This window comes from Stylophora pistillata, chromosome 13 (assembly GCF_964205215.1).
Source record: "Stylophora pistillata chromosome 13, jaStyPist1.2, whole genome shotgun sequence".
In the NCBI taxonomy this organism is placed as follows: domain Eukaryota; kingdom Metazoa; phylum Cnidaria; class Anthozoa; order Scleractinia; family Pocilloporidae; genus Stylophora; species Stylophora pistillata.
The window spans coordinates 18,540,307-18,556,521 of NC_142531.1; the positions used below are offsets into that span (position 1 = coordinate 18,540,307).

The window sequence follows — 16,215 nt, forward strand, 5'->3', positions numbered from 1 at the left end:
ATGCAAAAATATAGGTGCCAACGATCGAAGAAAACGTTTTTTTCTCCGTTTTTTAAAATCAAGATCATTTGATGCTTGTTGGGTGACAACGCTACTACAAAAGCAATGGCAGCGCTTCGTGCATGTCACGCACAGCCTATTGTTTATTTGGCTTCGTGATTACCCCCTTCTTGGCAAAGTTCGAAAAAGATCAGTAAGTTAATATTTACTCTGTACCTCGACTGCCACCCCAAGTACCCGCTTCTTTGCAAATGCATTTATAGGTTTAAACACTACTTTCCTAATGCAGGTCACTTTAAATTAGGCTTTTCTCCAGAAAACGGTCCATTTTTTCAATAAACAGCCTTACTTTTACAGTATAAACCTACCCTACGGAAAAAAAAAAGATAACAGGGCCCAAAATGGTACTGCTAGTCAATTTTCAACTCAATCCTCATGCGCTTTAAAGTTTATTACGATCAAATTCGCTTTTAGCTTCCTTGGACCTTATTCCATTACGGGTCAATTCCGCGTAAACAACCTGCATTTTATCACATATTTCACGCGCAGACAACAAAGGGAAGAGCCCAGTTGTATATGAGGATAACACTATATGGATAAATCACTATCCAGTGGATAATCGATGGCAAAACATACTGCGCTATCCATCGGATAGAGATTTACTCAGTCGCTGGCGTTATCCAACCTTCGAATAACCGGGATCAGAGGGGCAAAAACCAATTTTAAGAGCCCACGTAGTTGGGCTCTGGTGAAAGCTTTTGAAATACGATCCTTTGCTCTTCTTTAAAAGAACCGTGGTAGGCGTGGTACGATTGCAGGTTAAGTTATTTCTGTCATGGTTCTACGAATAAAAATTACAGAGTTCAGCTATGGGCCACAAAATACCGGTACCTTTTGTCCGAGGTTATTTCAGTTGAATTTGAAGAGATTTTCGCTCTCTTTCATAGTGAAGTAACGAGATTTTTTATTAGCAATGCTTTGAAAGTTAATGCCTTTCTTTTTTTTACAAAAATGAAAACGTCCGTTACACAGTGGCCCACCCCAACCCACCCATCCAAAAAATCGGGATCAATGTTAGTATCTGAGCCACTGCGCACGTACCCCTCCCCCAACTGAACGTCAATGTCAACTTACTATCAGTTGGCTGTTGTTGGGTTGGGGAGGGGAGGGATAGGTGTGGATACTGACATTGAGCCAAAATAATCTTGCCTTTGTAGCATGCCTATGTTACGCTTAGGGTATGTAAGATCTGAAGGGGACGGATTTCACGTGTCGAGGACCGTAGAAATTTGTCGACATCTCTCATTTAATTTAACATTTGCCTCTTCCGACTTCATTCTCCGTTTCTTATTTCCCGACTTGGAATGAGGCTAGAACTTCCTGATAAGAGCGAAAACAGTTTTATTTAACCACAAACAACATACAGTCAGACGATTTCCAAGGAGCTTGGAAATCGTTAAGGAAGATATAATACTTTTTACATTTTTACAGTGCTTGGTGCTGAAAATTTTCATGAAGATTTACATGGAATGCTTAACGACATGGGCCGCTTCCACCACAGTAGGGCCTGATCTTTTGATGCGGGGATCGGAGATCGGTATAGCCAGCCTGTAAAACAGAACGGAGATGCATTAGTGCAATTTTTAAAGTTGTGTCGAAAGTAACCCGGGATTTTTTGGTTATGCTTTCCTCTGTCCCATATTGGTAGAAAAAATCGCACCACCCTCTTAACCAATCAGATGCAAATCTAAAACCAGCCGACACTTGATCACTAAGGTTTCCCGCGCTTCATACCTGAGTTCTCATTGGCTGCTTGCCATATTTTCCTTTAATGTGATTGACCCTTGGGATTACTTTGGCTTAAGTCGAAAACATTCATCAAAATACTTTTTTTCTTAAGTTTTCACACACACACACAAAAACAAAAACAAAAACAAAAAACAAAAACAAAAAACAAAAACAAAAACAAAAACAAAAACATACCTAACGTTGGTTTTGCTATTGACAATAAACAGCGGGTTGTATTGACTAAGTATCTCGTCGTTCACGGAAATTCCTGAAAATAAAGGCAAAACGTCCATATCTATACACGAACCATGATCCATGATCATACGAAGATAGGAATAGACTTCTGACTCGTAAACTCGGCCAACAGGATAAAATATTAAGAGTTCACTGACAACATTTAGTACATAATAGGATTGCGTAGGAACCAGCTTGTTCTTGACCACTCAGGAAGTAAGCGCAAAATCAGAGCTTTCTAAAATGAGGCTAACTTGGACTGCAAACAAACTCAAACACTCACCATCTAGGTACTGTTTGAGGACGGCCCTGAGTTGCTGATTTTCTTGGAGAAGGGTGTGCTTCTCTTTATCAAGAGCTAACTTGTCAAGTAGAACCTTAAAATAACAAGACTGGTGATAAGTAACTTATATCGCAACAAATTCAACCTCTAATTTCAAACATAAGTGCAATTCTCAATTATTTCCAAAGTAATCTGGGATTGCATTGGTTTTCATTTTCTCCACAGTGACCGATCTAGAAAATTTGCACCATCTTCGTAAAACAGTCAGAAATAAAACTAAACCAATCTCGACTTGGTAATGACATGGTCGGCCTGGTTTTCCAGCGTTTTTAAGACAATAGTCCATTTTACAGTTGTGTGCTTGGTTGCCAAGCCTTTGAATGGGAGTGAGGCTGAGGGTGACCTTGTTATGATACAAACCTTGCTGCCTTTCAAATGTAAATCACTTTGTTATCATGCTAACTAAATACAGGTCTCTCTCATGACAAGGTCACCTTCATCCTCACTCCAAATCAAAGGCTTGGCAACTAAGTGCACAACTGTAAAATGGCCTATTAGTTGTTTATCATTTGAATTCTTATTGGCTCTTAAAGGTATCTTCTTTTCTTCTGATTGGCTGTCGCTCTATCATTCCCTCTTGCTATGATCAGCTGTGGAGATAGCTTTCGTTTTGTTTCAACGAATCTCAATAAAAAGCAATCTGTATTGTGCTTGACTTTTTAGTTTAAGCCTGGGGCTTTTTATGGTGTTAAAAAAATTGTTGGGCAAAAGATCAATTTCTCACCTTGTTGTACCTCTTCCAAAAGTTCTCTAATGCAGAATACTCGTGTAGAATCTGATAAAGAATCATTCAATAGAGTTAGACGTTAAACAGAAGAGAGACATCTAGTTTTACTCTGCTATTATTTAATGAAAAACAACGGTGACAATCCCCAGTGGCTCGTGTGCCTCAGTTTTGGTCTCATGGCATTTTCACATTATGTAAGATCGCTGATTGAAAAAGCACACGACAAATTTGAACCAACTTATTAGAAAGTAATCTAGATTTACATTGGTTTTGCTACACTCTGCTCTGTGATTGGCCTAAAAAATCTCGCGCCACTATCTCAACCAATCGGATGCAAAAATAAAAGCTATCGCGACTTGGTCACTAGCTTTTCCTGCGCATCAGGTCGTCTGCTCGTGTTTACTTTTTGTTCTTTCTTCTGATTGGCCATAGTCCTAAGCTGCATCCTACGTTTTGTTTTGCAACACTTGATCAATAGCCCATTGCAGAAACGTGAGAGGAATGAGACGAGTTTCTTATATCGATTACATTGAAAATCTAAACATTTCAACTGAAATGTTACTGAATGTAAAGCTACCCAGTCAAGTTTGAGAGTTTTCAGCGGAAAAGTGTCCAAAGCGGAGCCTTGCAAAAGTTGCAAAAATTCAATACAAACCCTTAAAAGTTTCTACCTTGTCTACCCAATCCATACAAACTCTCTATTTTAGGTGATATTTGAAGAGCTTTCATTTTGCCATTTTCCTCCTCTAAATACTTCTGTTCTTGTTTAAGACTCTCAAATTTAGTTGATCTTTCATTTTAATATCTTAGTTTTTCAAACAAACGGAAAACAACCACACTCTTTCCCAGTCCTCTCACATTTCTGCAATGGGCTATGGGACTGCGTATTTTATCACCTCCGCTAGTGGTTCAGAGGGTGCTTCCTGCATGGCAGCAGCCACGTCATCTTCTTCTTCAGGTAATAGTGACGACACATAAAATGGTAAGACCTTCTCTGCTTCTGTTTCCAGTTTCCTACACATTTCAGCCAGCTTTAAGATAAATTCACCCTAGAAATTTCATGAAGATTTAGTGTGTATTCTAAACAGGTAAATGTTCAAATTATCGGGTATTGACCAGAAGAACGTAAGTATTTACCCTTTCTTTGGTCTTTGTAAGTTCTTTTATGGCTGCATTGCTTTGAAGTGTCAGCTGGGTCAAACGTGATCTACAGGAAAAACAGGACACGAGTAGCAGAACTCAACCACCAACTTTTGGCCAAGCTTACATATATACATCATGATCTCACCCTTAAACCCTTTGATCCAAAAGTTTTGACTAGCACCGACTTTCCCCTTACAATACAGGGCCCGTGGAGTGCATTTTTAAGTGCGGGGGGGGGGGGGGTTAATGCGAATGCGTTAGCGTGAGCAAACTAGGGGGGTCCAGGGTCATGCTTCCCCAGGAAAATTTGAAATTAAAGTCTTCTGAAATGGCTAGAAATGGATCTAAAACTGCCAAAAGTGAAGTTAATTTTTAATTCTTATAAAACAACGAATAGCAACTGGCCTTCGCGTTTGACCAAATTTAAACGAATAGACTAACTTCTAAGTAAAAAAAAATAATGATTTAATCAGCCAAAAAAGTGGGGGGCTGAGGCCCCCCCCCAGCCCCACCCCCCGGTGCAGTCCCTGCAATATAACCCTTGAATCAAACATTGAAGTCACGAGAATAAAGTAAATGACCTTGGAGAACATTATGGAGAATATACTGAGATCAGAGTGTCGCTCAACCCATACCTAGGGCTCATATTGACATTGCCCGTGAAATTGGCCAGTTGTTTGGGGTGCTCTTTTAAATCAAAGGTGAGTAAGCCTAAAAGAAGGACAGCAAAGGTGTGACCTAGAGTATTTTCATTGTTTGATTCTTAGCCAAACTGCCAATATCACGGTTGCATTCACATGATTCTTGTAAACACTTGACTCCTTATTTATGCCAAGCACCACTTTTAACTTACTTGCATACACTGACAAGAATACAAACCTTTCTGAATCCCTCATTTTGTTCATTTCTGCTTTGAGTTCATGGAATTGAGTAGCAACCACCTCTCTTTGCTTGGAAAAGATGAGAATTGTTACAACATATTAATTCAAGGTTTCAATATCGACATTCTTGTTGGTAGGTATTGATAGATGAACTGCAACATTTAATTTTGTTATCAAGTTGATCCACCGAGCAGTGCAGAGCAGTTTCTGTTTATTGCAAAAATGGAAAAAAAATTATCCCCTAAAATTAAGTGATAACTGGTAAATGAGCTACCCAAAGCTCTTTTTTTGGACTCACCTCTTTTATGAGTCTGTTCCTTTCGTCACATTCTTTAGCATTTGTTGCCATTTTACTTTTAAGCTGTGAAATGTTGTCCTGAAAGGCAAATGTCAGTTTTGAAGTGTATAATTTGTGGAAATGTGCTAATTTTGTGGAAATTAGAGTGGAATATTTAAGCATGCAGACATCTAGCTAAAATTAACACAAGATACATATGTTATCAATCACCTGTATTCTTTGCAGTTTTCTCATTTGGGTTTCGATTTCATAAGAACTCTTCTCATCTTTAGCTTTGAGATTTTCAAAAGCCAATTTTCTCTCCTCTGTTGTTTCATTGTAAGTCTTGAGTGCCTTTAAAACAAAAAGCTCACATTAGCTCTATATACAAGCAGTTTACAAAAAAAATAACATGTCAACATCCATGTTTTCTTGTTTTTTTTTTGTTTTGTTTTTTTTGGAGAACAAGGTAAGTATATGCAAGGGGAAACAAAGAGCGATGAAGTACTCTAAATGGAGAGAGGCTAACTTTGCTTGAGCTCTGTGCTATTATTCAAAAAAAAAAAAAAAAAAGAAGTTTCATAACCAGGTTACAGTTAAGAAAGCAACAATGAAAAACATCAACAGACTTCAAACTAGTTACAAAATGAATATAATTCTCTACCAAGGTCCTAAAATTTGGAACTCTCTATTTCAGTCACTCGTTCATCAAACTTTCTTAGCTTTAAAGCGAAATTGAAAGAGTTTTTACTTAAATAATCACTGAATTGGCCAAGCCGCACATTTGCAGCACTTTTTCTTTACTTAATTTATTATTCTAAGTGAGGTGGCTCTCCCATAAGCCTGGTGGCTTCTTGAGTCTCCTTGCCTTCTACCTGTTATCGCTGTAATTAACTATTTTTTAATTGTTAAAATAAGGCAAATAAAGATGATGATGATGATGATGATAAACAATAAGTTTTCTTAACATTGATAAATCATTTGTACTTAAGGTAAGATAAAATAACTTGATAAAAACTTGCCTGTTGAAATTGTCTCCATAAATCCTCAACTGTCCCTTCCAGTTGTATTCTCAGAGCATGCTTCTCCTCTAGGTTCTAGCAAATCAAGACCAGTATTATACATTACTTTTAAATTACTTCAAACAAATGTAGCAGTAGAGTATGCTTAATAATGTTATCCACAAAAATATGTATTAATAGTGGTACACTGTGTACATCAAAGGAATAACTGATTTATGAACTAAATGAAAAATATGCTAGGGTATGCCAACATGTAAACAGGTACTTAACAGTGCACAATGAATTACTTTGTTTTTTATTTCATCTCTAAGACTTTGAAAATCTTGCTTAGCATCATTCTCCAGTTCATTCCACTCTTCCTCCATTGCAAACATGATGTCCTGAATGTCATGCATCTCCTTTCTCTGTTGGCTTACGATCTTCATTCTGAAGTATAACAAATTGAGCAGTGTGTATTTATGAACTAGTTATTGTAAAAAACACAAAATGAAAAAAGCTCCATTGTAAATAGGAGTGGTAAATAGTTGAATGTGTTGGTTTTTGTAACATGCCTTTTGCATATTAATAAGGTCATTCCCTTGATGTACCTTCTTTTGTGTGGTCATTATAATTATATGCAGTGCTTGTTTACAAAATAGATTCATACCGTGTGGCGTGTGTGTAAGAAAAGTGAAAAATCAGTAGACCGTTATGTTGCAGAGTAAAATGTCACTCTCTTCAGGAAGGATTGTCTTGTCTACAAATCTCCTCATACTTTGGTGCAAGTAGTACACCACACGCGGAAACAGTTGTAAGCAAGCTAGTTGGAATCCTTACCACCAGTCATCATTTCTTGATTAACTCACCTTTCTGTATCAAATTCTTTTTTAAGGATCTCTTGTTCTTGATCATACTCAGCCTGAGCTTCTTCTAATCTTCTCTGTTGCAAGTCTACATGTAGAAAATTGATAATAGTTACTAAATGTTGGTTATACAAATCATAATGGGCAATTTTGTGTACTACTTTTTAAAAGCACATCCCCTTCACAGAACTACTTGAGTGTTTTTCAGATCTGTGAGGTAAAATCCGAACCAAAGTTTAGTAGCAATAGTCAATTAAAGCTAAAATATCTCAAGAGGCCAATGTGAGCTCAAGGTGAAAACAAGCAAACTGCCTGAAGCATGGGAAAATGTGAGATACCAAGTCATGTTTGGTTTTAGTTTAATTTACACCTGATTGATTGAGAAGGAGGCACAAAGTTTCTGAGCCAATCTGAGAGGAAAATTCATGTCAACCAAAACCAATGAAATCCTGGATTACTCAGTACTCTCCCTTTTGGACAGTGACCAGTTAAACTTACTGCAGGTAAAAGGTTGTTGCTCTACCGGTTTGAAAATTTATTTCATATAACTTCTCAGACTCAAAATAAGGGAGAACACTGGTTACTTTAGACTACTAATTGAAAACTACCTTCAAGTTGTTAAATCTTACAATTGAATTACATACCTATAAGTCTATCAACATTTTGCAAGTGACTTCTGAGGGCCATTTGGTATTGTTCCTCAGCTTCTTCAATATCTTTAACTAAAGACTTGATTATTGCTTCTTTTCTATCTATCACTCGTTCAAAAGTCTGACTCAGTATCTCTATATCCTTTTTCAATTCCTGTGATTTGGCTGAAAAAGAAATGATAAAATAACAAACACTTTATAAAGTTGTCAATGATAATTTAAATCATACATTCACAGACATCTTTATTTAGGGTTAGTAGCTTTGTCAGGAGTGGCAGCTCATCGTCCAGGCAGCTTTTCCCACCCATTCCATCTATCTTTCCAACTGTTTGTTCAGTGTGGTGGGTGTCTGTTTTCCTTTCCTGTGTGGGGGCTCATGGCTAGGTTGCCAGGATTTGCCAGCCATAGGAGAAGTTTTCATTTAGGAGCTGGCTGCTAATAGTGGAAGCTCCTGGATGTTTCAGGCAGGCATCAAACCTCCACTTAGCCATGTAGTACTGTTATTAATAAACAAAATCATTCCACTCATGCCTGTTGGATATGAAATGATTATAGCCAACTCGGCCCTACAGGCTTCTTCTCATATTCAATGCATGCTCACTGAATAATTGTTAATAAATAAATGTAATTGTTCACTCAGATCCTGATCATCAGAAAGTTAATTGTTACCGTACCATTCTCAATTAATATTTTAATGACTATAATTCATACCTTCTCTCATGATAACCCTCCACTGGTTTTGTAGTTTGTTCAAATTAAATTTTGTGCTCTTTTCTTCCTTAATCAGTTTATCCTAGGATAACAATAATAAAAATTTCAATAACTGACAAAATTGATAAGTGTAAATTGGCCATTGTAAAGAGTTGCTAAAGCTGACATTTTGAGCGTTAACCCTTCATGAGAGTGAATAGAATAATTGTGGAACTTGTTCGTGGTTAGGGTCATACAGTGGAGCCCCAATATAACGATATACCAAGGGAGCAGTGAAATTAGATCGTTGTATCGAGTTATTTTTATATCGAGACAGGGTTCTGTCCCATACAATTTACTGTAACTTTTGCTGGGACTAATAGCATATTTATCGTTGTACCGGGAATATCGTTATATCAAGGATCGTTGTATCGGGGTTCCACTGTAGTTGATGAGACCAAATTATCTCTCAATTAAAAGTAACTTATTTCAATTCAGAAGTAATGGTTTTCAGAGTAGTCAAGACAAGGACTATTGTCTGTGGTAGTAACTGAGGTTTCCATGATGAGTTCCTGTGAACTGATATACCAATCTCAGTGCTAGATTCAAAAGAAGAAAGTGGAAGGGTGGGGTGGGGGGAGGGGGTAAAACCCTTTTCATAAGAGGCAGCAAGTTAAAATTGCATGGAATCTTATTGGTCATAAAGAGTAATATACATTTTAATTCAGTGATGCATGCTCCCATGCTGAGTAACAGTGTGAGAAAATAATATAAACTCCTCTAAAGTTTCTAAAACTTCTGCAAAATACATATTTAAAAGATCGGTATGGTTTTTGGGAAGTAGGGTTGGTGTAGTGGTGAGAGCACTCGCCAATGTGTTCCCGGTTCGATTCCCGGACCCGGCATCATAAGTGAATTGAGTTTGTTGGTTCTCTACTCTGCTCCAAGAGGTTTTTCTCCAGGTACTCCAGTTTTCCCCTCTCCTCAAAAACCATCGTCATTTAAATTTATTTAATTTAGAGTTTATTGAGAATTATACGCAAACCCACAAGCTGTTTAGCTTTAAACATTATCGTGTCTAAATAAAGGTGTTATTAGCAATTTGTAAGGTTGGAGTTTGCTGCATGATATCCAGTGAACCTGACACTAACTTTTCAACTTACTAGCCAAGTGGCTAGAGACAACCTAGATGTTACGACAATTTCAGTTTGTTTACTAGCCAAACAGGCAAGAGTAAATCGAAAACCACAAGCCAAAACTGAATTTCTACTAGTCTGTGACTTAATTAAGTTGGCTACCGTTAATGTCGAGCCCTGGTTACTATCTCTAATAATTTAATTTACAACTGCTTCAATCCATTACAATAAATGAGATATTTGTCATGTATTTCTCTCTGATTTTTGCGAGCTTATACACAGGTTTAATGCTAAAAAACAAGGTACAATTTGTGCAACGTACCTTCAAAAATTGTGTCAACATGTCCTCCTTTTTCTTCTTCATTTCTTCTTCTGCCAATCTTTTCTGCTCCATATATAGAAGCCTCTCTTCCTCAGTCATCTTAGCAAGTTTCTTTTTGCCTGATTTCTTTTTCTTGGGAGGCATTTTTCCTCAGGAATATATCGAAAACAAGAAAAGCGGTGCAATATGATGGCTGACTCGAGAGAGAGAGAGAGAGAGAGAGAGAGATTGATCACCGTTGCTTGGGGACGTATGGGTACTTCATATATGTTACCGTAGAGCATACTTCAGAATGCAAAAGAGAGAGCATCACATATAAAATAATATTTTTTAAAAAGTATGAATTGTACCAATAAGAAGAAAAGACGAGTTGGTATCGTAGGATATGGACACATAGGTAGGTAGTAGGATAGTTAACATATCCTACCTATTTCATCACCATTAGAACTTAACTGATATTTAAAACCAGTTAATTTCAAAGGCACCACGAGCTTCATTAACTACAATGTAATTAATTTAGGCTGAAAAATACACCCACAAATTTCGAACTAATAGGCTTATCTTTAGCAACTCTTTTTTTGTAGTTTGCTTCACATATGAGATATCTCAGCCTCACCAGATCACGATCAGTGGAGCACTCTGCTTAACTGTGCACAGAACTAGCTATGAAATTTGTAGCTCAGATCTATGCAGTAGAACCATACCATGTGCAAGTCTCTTTTAGACAGCTTTTAAGTGAAGTGTTTTCCTTGTTGAGTAATTAATCAACACACACATATTTTCCAATTTTTTTCTCTGGTAGGAAAATATTTAGTGGAGGAAATATTAAAGAGAAATGATCTTGAGCTCAGTTTTGTGTGGAACAGAACTTCTGAAGCTCTCAGGAACAAAGTAGATGATCGCTATATTCTGGATGATTTATCGTCAATTGAAAAACGGTATCTTTCCTAAAAATGAATTGTGTTGTTTAGAAAGGGAAAATCCCTCAGAAAAGTATAAATTATACACCTAAACAGTACAGAATCTTGTTTTAACCCATTACCTCCCAGAAGTGATTAACATGTAAATTTTCCCTCAAATATCCATACATTATCTAACAAACAGGTGATAAGAATACTCAAAGTTATCAGATAGACATTTTCATCTTGCTGGAGAACACTAAGGGACATAGCTTGAGGTTAAAGATTTATCAGATTTTGTTAATTTGATGCTCAAGCAGTTTTTCATTAATCAAATTCTTCTAATGATTTTTATCTGACATACATCAGATCCTGGTACACATTTTCATTTAAATACTTTTATTGGCATTCTGGTTGTGCAGGACTCCTGATTTGATTGTCGAGGTGGCACATCCTTCAATAACAGTAGAGTTTGGTGAATCATTCCTTGATGTTGCTGATTATATGGTATAGAACTAATATTTTTATGTTTTATTTTATCAGTTGCCATCTCTAATTATGGTGTTTTGTCTCTTAATGTGGCACTGATTTAATACTCCACACTGTACCAAGAATTTTTTTTGGCTCTCTCTAATATTTTTCCAGCAGACATAAGAGCTCGAGCTATTTAACCCTGTAAATGACTAAGACAGAATTTCTCCTTACAATATCAATACAAAATAAAGCAGACAGGTCATGAGAATAAGGAAAAATATTAACTTGGGGATTATTATTTGTTCCAATACCAAATTCTCCCAACTAACATCCTAAGAATCATATGGCAGACAGTTAGGAGAATTACCAATAAGAAGGTTAAGCAGCAAGAAATTAAGGAAAGTTAGACAGTCCAATATTAGATGTGTATTTTGTTGGAACTAAATATTAAGTATTTTAATTCTATTTGTTTATTTTTAGATAGGTTCTCCAACTGCTCTGGCAAACTCAGATGTTGAAAAGCGTTTGAGATGGAAGGCTTCCAGTGGTAGCTATGGGATTTATATACCTAGTGGTGCTCTTTGGGGTGGTGCTGATATCAAGAAAATGGCAGATATTGGGACTTTGAAGGTGTTTATTGACATAATACTTTTTACACTCTAACATTAATATTCATATTATCAATACTGTTCTCTTTATTTTTCCTATGGTACCGACAAGGAGAACGTCATCGGCAATCGCATTATCTTGAATTGGTGATCATTTTCTTTTACTCTCATGACCTTTACATTTGATGTAAGGGTGATATTGTAAGGAGAAATATGAAGCTGATCACTCTTAGGGGGGTAAAGGGTGAAGTAAAATAAAGCATCACTCCTCTACATTGAAAATGAAAGAGGAGCCAAGCAGCCAGAAATACAGTTCTCTGTGGAGAACATCTTAGACTCCTCAGACTTAATAAAGCAATTACTAAGTTTGGTGTCGACATCAAGGATTACTTTGGTTTTACTTCACAATACTCTTTGATTGGTATAGAAAACTTTTGCCAGATTTCAAGAAATCAGGTGCAAAATTAAGACAGATTGCAACTTGGCCACCTGTGTTTTCCTATACTTGAAGCAGTTTGCTTAATATTTTATGTTAGTTCATGCTGGCTCCCTTGTTTTTATCTTTTTGTAAATAAGAATAAAGAATGCATAAGAATAGGGATTGTGAAAAAAAGAAAAAATTCTTCAATTTCTCTCTTGCTATCTATTGTTTGGAGCTGTAAGTAAAAAATGTTTCTTTAAGAAATCTATAGTTATTTATTTATTTTTTATGATTACATTTACTACGCATATACTAGTAAATTTTAATTGCTATTTCAGGGACTGAAAGTAACAATGAAAAAGCACCCATCTTGTTTTAAATTGAATGAGCCCCTCAAGTCAAGGAATGAGCTGGTGAACACAGAACCTGTTGTACTATATGATGGTAGGTTTTAAAAAATGTGTATAAATATCATATTACCCAAACTGATTAGACACTGTCTAGCAGTCATCTCAAATACAGCTATTTTTTTGTTTTTTTTCAAATTAGAGGCATGATTTTTTGGCTTTCTGATTGAATCCCAATTAAGACAATCAAAGGACATAAATATTTCTCAAAATGTTAAGAAGTTAGTGCATTCTTGTCTCTGGTGCTTCCGTTATAAAATCAAAGATTCGTGGAGAGTATGAATAATTGCATAGAGTCTTTTTCTCTTTTTTCATTTTAGATAACATTTGTTTTCAAAGAGTAACCCTGAAAGGCTTAATTAGCCCATTTATTGGAAGATGGGTGTAAAAAATTGGTAACTTGTGAGGCCATCATTATAAGTGTTTTAGAACAAGCATTTCTTTGCCCAAAGGGAAGTATGACACCTTGAGTAATGCAAGCCAGCAAGAGTTCAGCAAGAGGTCAAGCACTGATAATTAGTGACAGAGGCAGGGAAATGTCTCCCCACTTGTCTCAAATCTTTGTGGGGGGTGAAGAAATGTGCACCCTGCAGTGCTATAAATGAATTGGTTGCTAGGTGTGAGCTGGTGGCAAGCGAGGGAGGCGGAAAAGGGAATATTTTGAGGATAATCTTTACAATCTAAATTTTTTACATTAATTTTTATTCAAATGTTCTGTCCGTTTCCTTGCAGGCCCTGTTCGTGAACTTTGTCCTTTAGCCCCAAACAATGTGAACACAATGGCAGCAGCAGCACTAGCAGCTCACAATCTGGGATTTGACAAGACACAAGGATGCGTTGTGGCTGATCCAAGGCAAGATGTAATCAGTGTTTTATTGTAAGAATGAAAGATCAAATTAACTTTTTAATTGGATGAATGACCTTACTAAAGTATATGTGGGATCGGATGGATTATCAATACTTCCAGGGATAAAGCCATCATTGAAAAATTATTTGAGATTTTTCAGGTTGGGTTGATCGAACTCTATGAAAATGTTTGTGTATTGCAGGCCTATGGAAATAGTTCTTGTTTGAAAGTTTGGTTGAATCATTTTGTTCTAAATATTCTTTACAACTGTCTCATATTCCAGGCCTGAAAAGAATTACAGTTTTTCCTCCTAAAAGCAACCCCATTCCAAAAATCATAAATTTCATTGTGGCAGTTGCATCTAAAGGTCTTCTTTTCTCAAAATTTAATGCACTGTTGTCCTGAAATCTTTTAAAGTATTCTAATCATACTTCTATTGTCTCTTTGCTGTGGAAATTAGGATAGACCGGGGAAGTAATGGCCAATCAACAAAATTAAGTCAATAAACACAGTACTCAAGCCAAGTTGCCCACTTTATCAGATCCTCAGGAATATTATCACTCTTCCCCCCCCCCTCCAATGAACACTAGGTTACCCCCCAGCAATTCACCAGGTTTTGGATACAATGAATATATGAAGTTCATATATATTTTTTTTTTTTTTTTGTTTTTTTTTTGTCACCAGGTTTTGTTGACAATTTTTTTTATTTTCCTGGGCAGAGAGAGACACTGTGAGGGTAAAGTGCTTTCCTCAAGAACACAGGAGTACAATAGCTATAAATCCACTTCCCTCTTCTTTTGTTCTACGATTTAGTCTTAATGCTCATATTGTGCAAGTTGATGTCTTTGGACCTGGTGATGAACAAAACCAGTTCACAGTCAAGACTGAGCGCCATAATCCTGCTGGATCTGGAGCCATCACTGGCAGTGCAACATATGCATCGTTTCTTTGTAGTATGCTGGGTAAGATCTTATGTCAGTCGAAAGAGTTTGTGCCCTTCACAGGAGAATAGAGGGTATTAGGAGTGTAGGAGATATATCTTATTAACCAAGCGCGAGGGCCGTACTGGGAGAATATCGGCCCGAGGTCTTGACAGTACAGACCGAGCGCAGCGAGGTCCATACAAAAAAGACCAAGGGCCGATATTCTTCCAGTACGGTCCCAAGCAAGCTCGGTTAATAAGAGATTTATTATACGACTGAAGTTCAAAGGGACACAAGTGCGGTATCATTCGGGACCATTCGGGACAGTGCCCGGTCCAATACTGAGAGAATATTGACCGGCAATAGAGCATTTTGATTGGTTGATTTTAGTTATTGGCCCTCTGACTGCCCGAGTCGTGTAATAAAAATTGTTCTAGACTAGTACATTCCAGAATGTTCCATTGTTACCTTGTAATGCTAAAGTCATGCACCTTGTCACGTACACCAATTTATAAATAGGATATGATATACTAATTTAGAATGTTCTAGGCGACTTTGACATAATTTTTACAGATTTTTATATTGATAATGGAGGATATTAAATGATCCCCTTGGACTTCTTGATGATGAGGGAATTGCTAATGCTATTGCAAAGGAATTTGACAGCTTAAAGCAATTCAGAGTTGGCATTTGGATATATATTATAATGGTGACTGTCTTGTTGGCATTATTGGCATTGAATTACTTGGGATATTAATTTTTTTGCCTTGCGAAGACTAGCTCGTACTGATATTTTCAAACAAATTTTTTTTTCAGGAGCCCACAGTCAGGGACCTGGACTTCATCTTTGTTGAATTAACTTTCACTGTAATTGTATTTTTAAGAATTTTTCTTTTTTTTTTTTGACAAAATGGAAATAAAAACGCCTTTTGGTATGTACTCATACTAAGAAGTGTTCAAGTGAGTGGATAGAGAACTTACCCCTTTCACTCCCAATATCTCATTAGTGCAGGGGTGTAGCCAGGATTTTTCAAAGAGGGGTCACAGAGGCTGCTCACCAGATTGTCATGTCGGCCTCCACGCCGTGCATGTTTTATTTAATGGTACAGTTTTGGGATGAGGAGTGAGAGTATTGTGGGCAGGACAAGCCTACAAAATAGCTTCTAGTCAGCACTTAAGTTCCACGAAAAAACTCTATTCTATTCTCACTGCTTATCTGTCAAAATATCTTTTAGTACAAGGCGGCATGGATGACGAGTGGAAAAACTGTTGATGATCTCATCAATGTCAATTGCTCTGCCATAGTGGATGTTCATCATCGCCAGACCTGACTGTCTCTTTGTAGTCATTGTACTTCTAAAGTACGTCTTCAGGCGTTTAAAAGTGCTAATTGACCTTTCGCACTCCGTTGAAGTAATAGGTAAAGTGAAAAGTAGGACATTTATGTTGGGAAAGAAAATAGGGTCACATTCTCTAAGTGTGGCCGAAGCACTATTTGGAAGACTTGATTTGCCAGCCACTTTTGACCATTTGCGACGCCAACGGACAAGTTCAACGTCAACGACATCCGGTGATACCAAA

The 16,215-nt window shown here is 37.0% G+C and overlaps 2 protein-coding genes across 4 annotated transcripts; one reads left to right on the plus strand and one right to left on the minus strand.

Annotated features, from left to right (window-relative positions):
- Window positions 1-1,384: 1,384 nt before the first annotated feature.
- LOC111333027 (dynein regulatory complex subunit 2-like) lies at window positions 1,385-10,276 on the minus strand. The gene is made up of 15 exons (XM_022938543.2): window positions 10,056-10,276; window positions 8,619-8,700; window positions 7,902-8,072; window positions 7,261-7,345; window positions 6,703-6,841; window positions 6,416-6,490; window positions 5,625-5,747; window positions 5,415-5,492; window positions 5,115-5,185; window positions 4,230-4,299; window positions 3,989-4,141; window positions 3,090-3,140; window positions 2,306-2,399; window positions 1,984-2,056; window positions 1,385-1,608 (listed from the first exon to the last, which is right to left on the minus strand). Exons 1-15 carry the CDS (start codon window positions 10,197-10,199, stop codon window positions 1,521-1,523), a joined length of 1,497 nt encoding a protein of 498 aa, XP_022794278.2. The 5' UTR covers window positions 10,200-10,276; the 3' UTR covers window positions 1,385-1,520.
- Window positions 10,277-10,311: 35 nt separating this feature from the next.
- Window positions 10,312-15,579, plus strand: LOC111333019 (aspartate dehydrogenase domain-containing protein). Of its 3 annotated transcripts, none has more exons than XM_088742584.1 (8): window positions 10,312-10,452; window positions 10,858-10,993; window positions 11,377-11,461; window positions 11,909-12,058; window positions 12,796-12,901; window positions 13,597-13,741; window positions 14,525-14,673; window positions 15,451-15,579. In XM_088742584.1, exons 1-8 carry the CDS (start codon window positions 10,395-10,397, stop codon window positions 15,486-15,488), a joined length of 867 nt encoding a protein of 288 aa, XP_088598710.1. In that variant the 5' UTR covers window positions 10,312-10,394; the 3' UTR covers window positions 15,489-15,579. The 3 variants fall into 3 exon arrangements, with proteins under 3 accessions (XP_088598710.1, XP_088598712.1, XP_088598711.1); XM_088742585.1 differs by having other exon boundaries at window positions 10,313-10,452; window positions 13,597-13,717; XM_088742586.1 differs by lacking the exon at window positions 15,451-15,579 and having other exon boundaries at window positions 13,597-13,717; window positions 14,431-14,646.
- The last annotated feature ends 636 nt before the right edge of the window (window positions 15,580-16,215 follow it).

Coding starts and splice junctions, on each gene's coding strand:
- LOC111333019 (XM_088742584.1), top strand. CDS start 10,395: ATGAATTGTACCAATAAGAAGAAAAGACGAGTTGGTATCGTAGGATAT. Junction 10,994..11,376: donor TTATCGTCAATTGAAAAACG/GTATCTTTCCTA, acceptor CTGGTTGTGCAG/GACTCCTGATTTGATTGTCG. Junction 11,462..11,908: donor TTGATGTTGCTGATTATATG/GTATAGAACTAA, acceptor GTTTATTTTTAG/ATAGGTTCTCCAACTGCTCT.
- LOC111333027 (XM_022938543.2), bottom strand. CDS start 10,199: ATGCCTCCCAAGAAAAAGAAATCAGGCAAAAAGAAACTTGCTAAGATG. Junction 5,748..6,415: donor TATGGAGACAATTTCAACAG/GCAAGTTTTTAT, acceptor TTTGTTTTAAAG/GCACTCAAGACTTACAATGA. Junction 4,142..4,229: donor TTACAAAGACCAAAGAAAGG/GTAAATACTTAC, acceptor TGAAATTTCTAG/GGTGAATTTATCTTAAAGCT.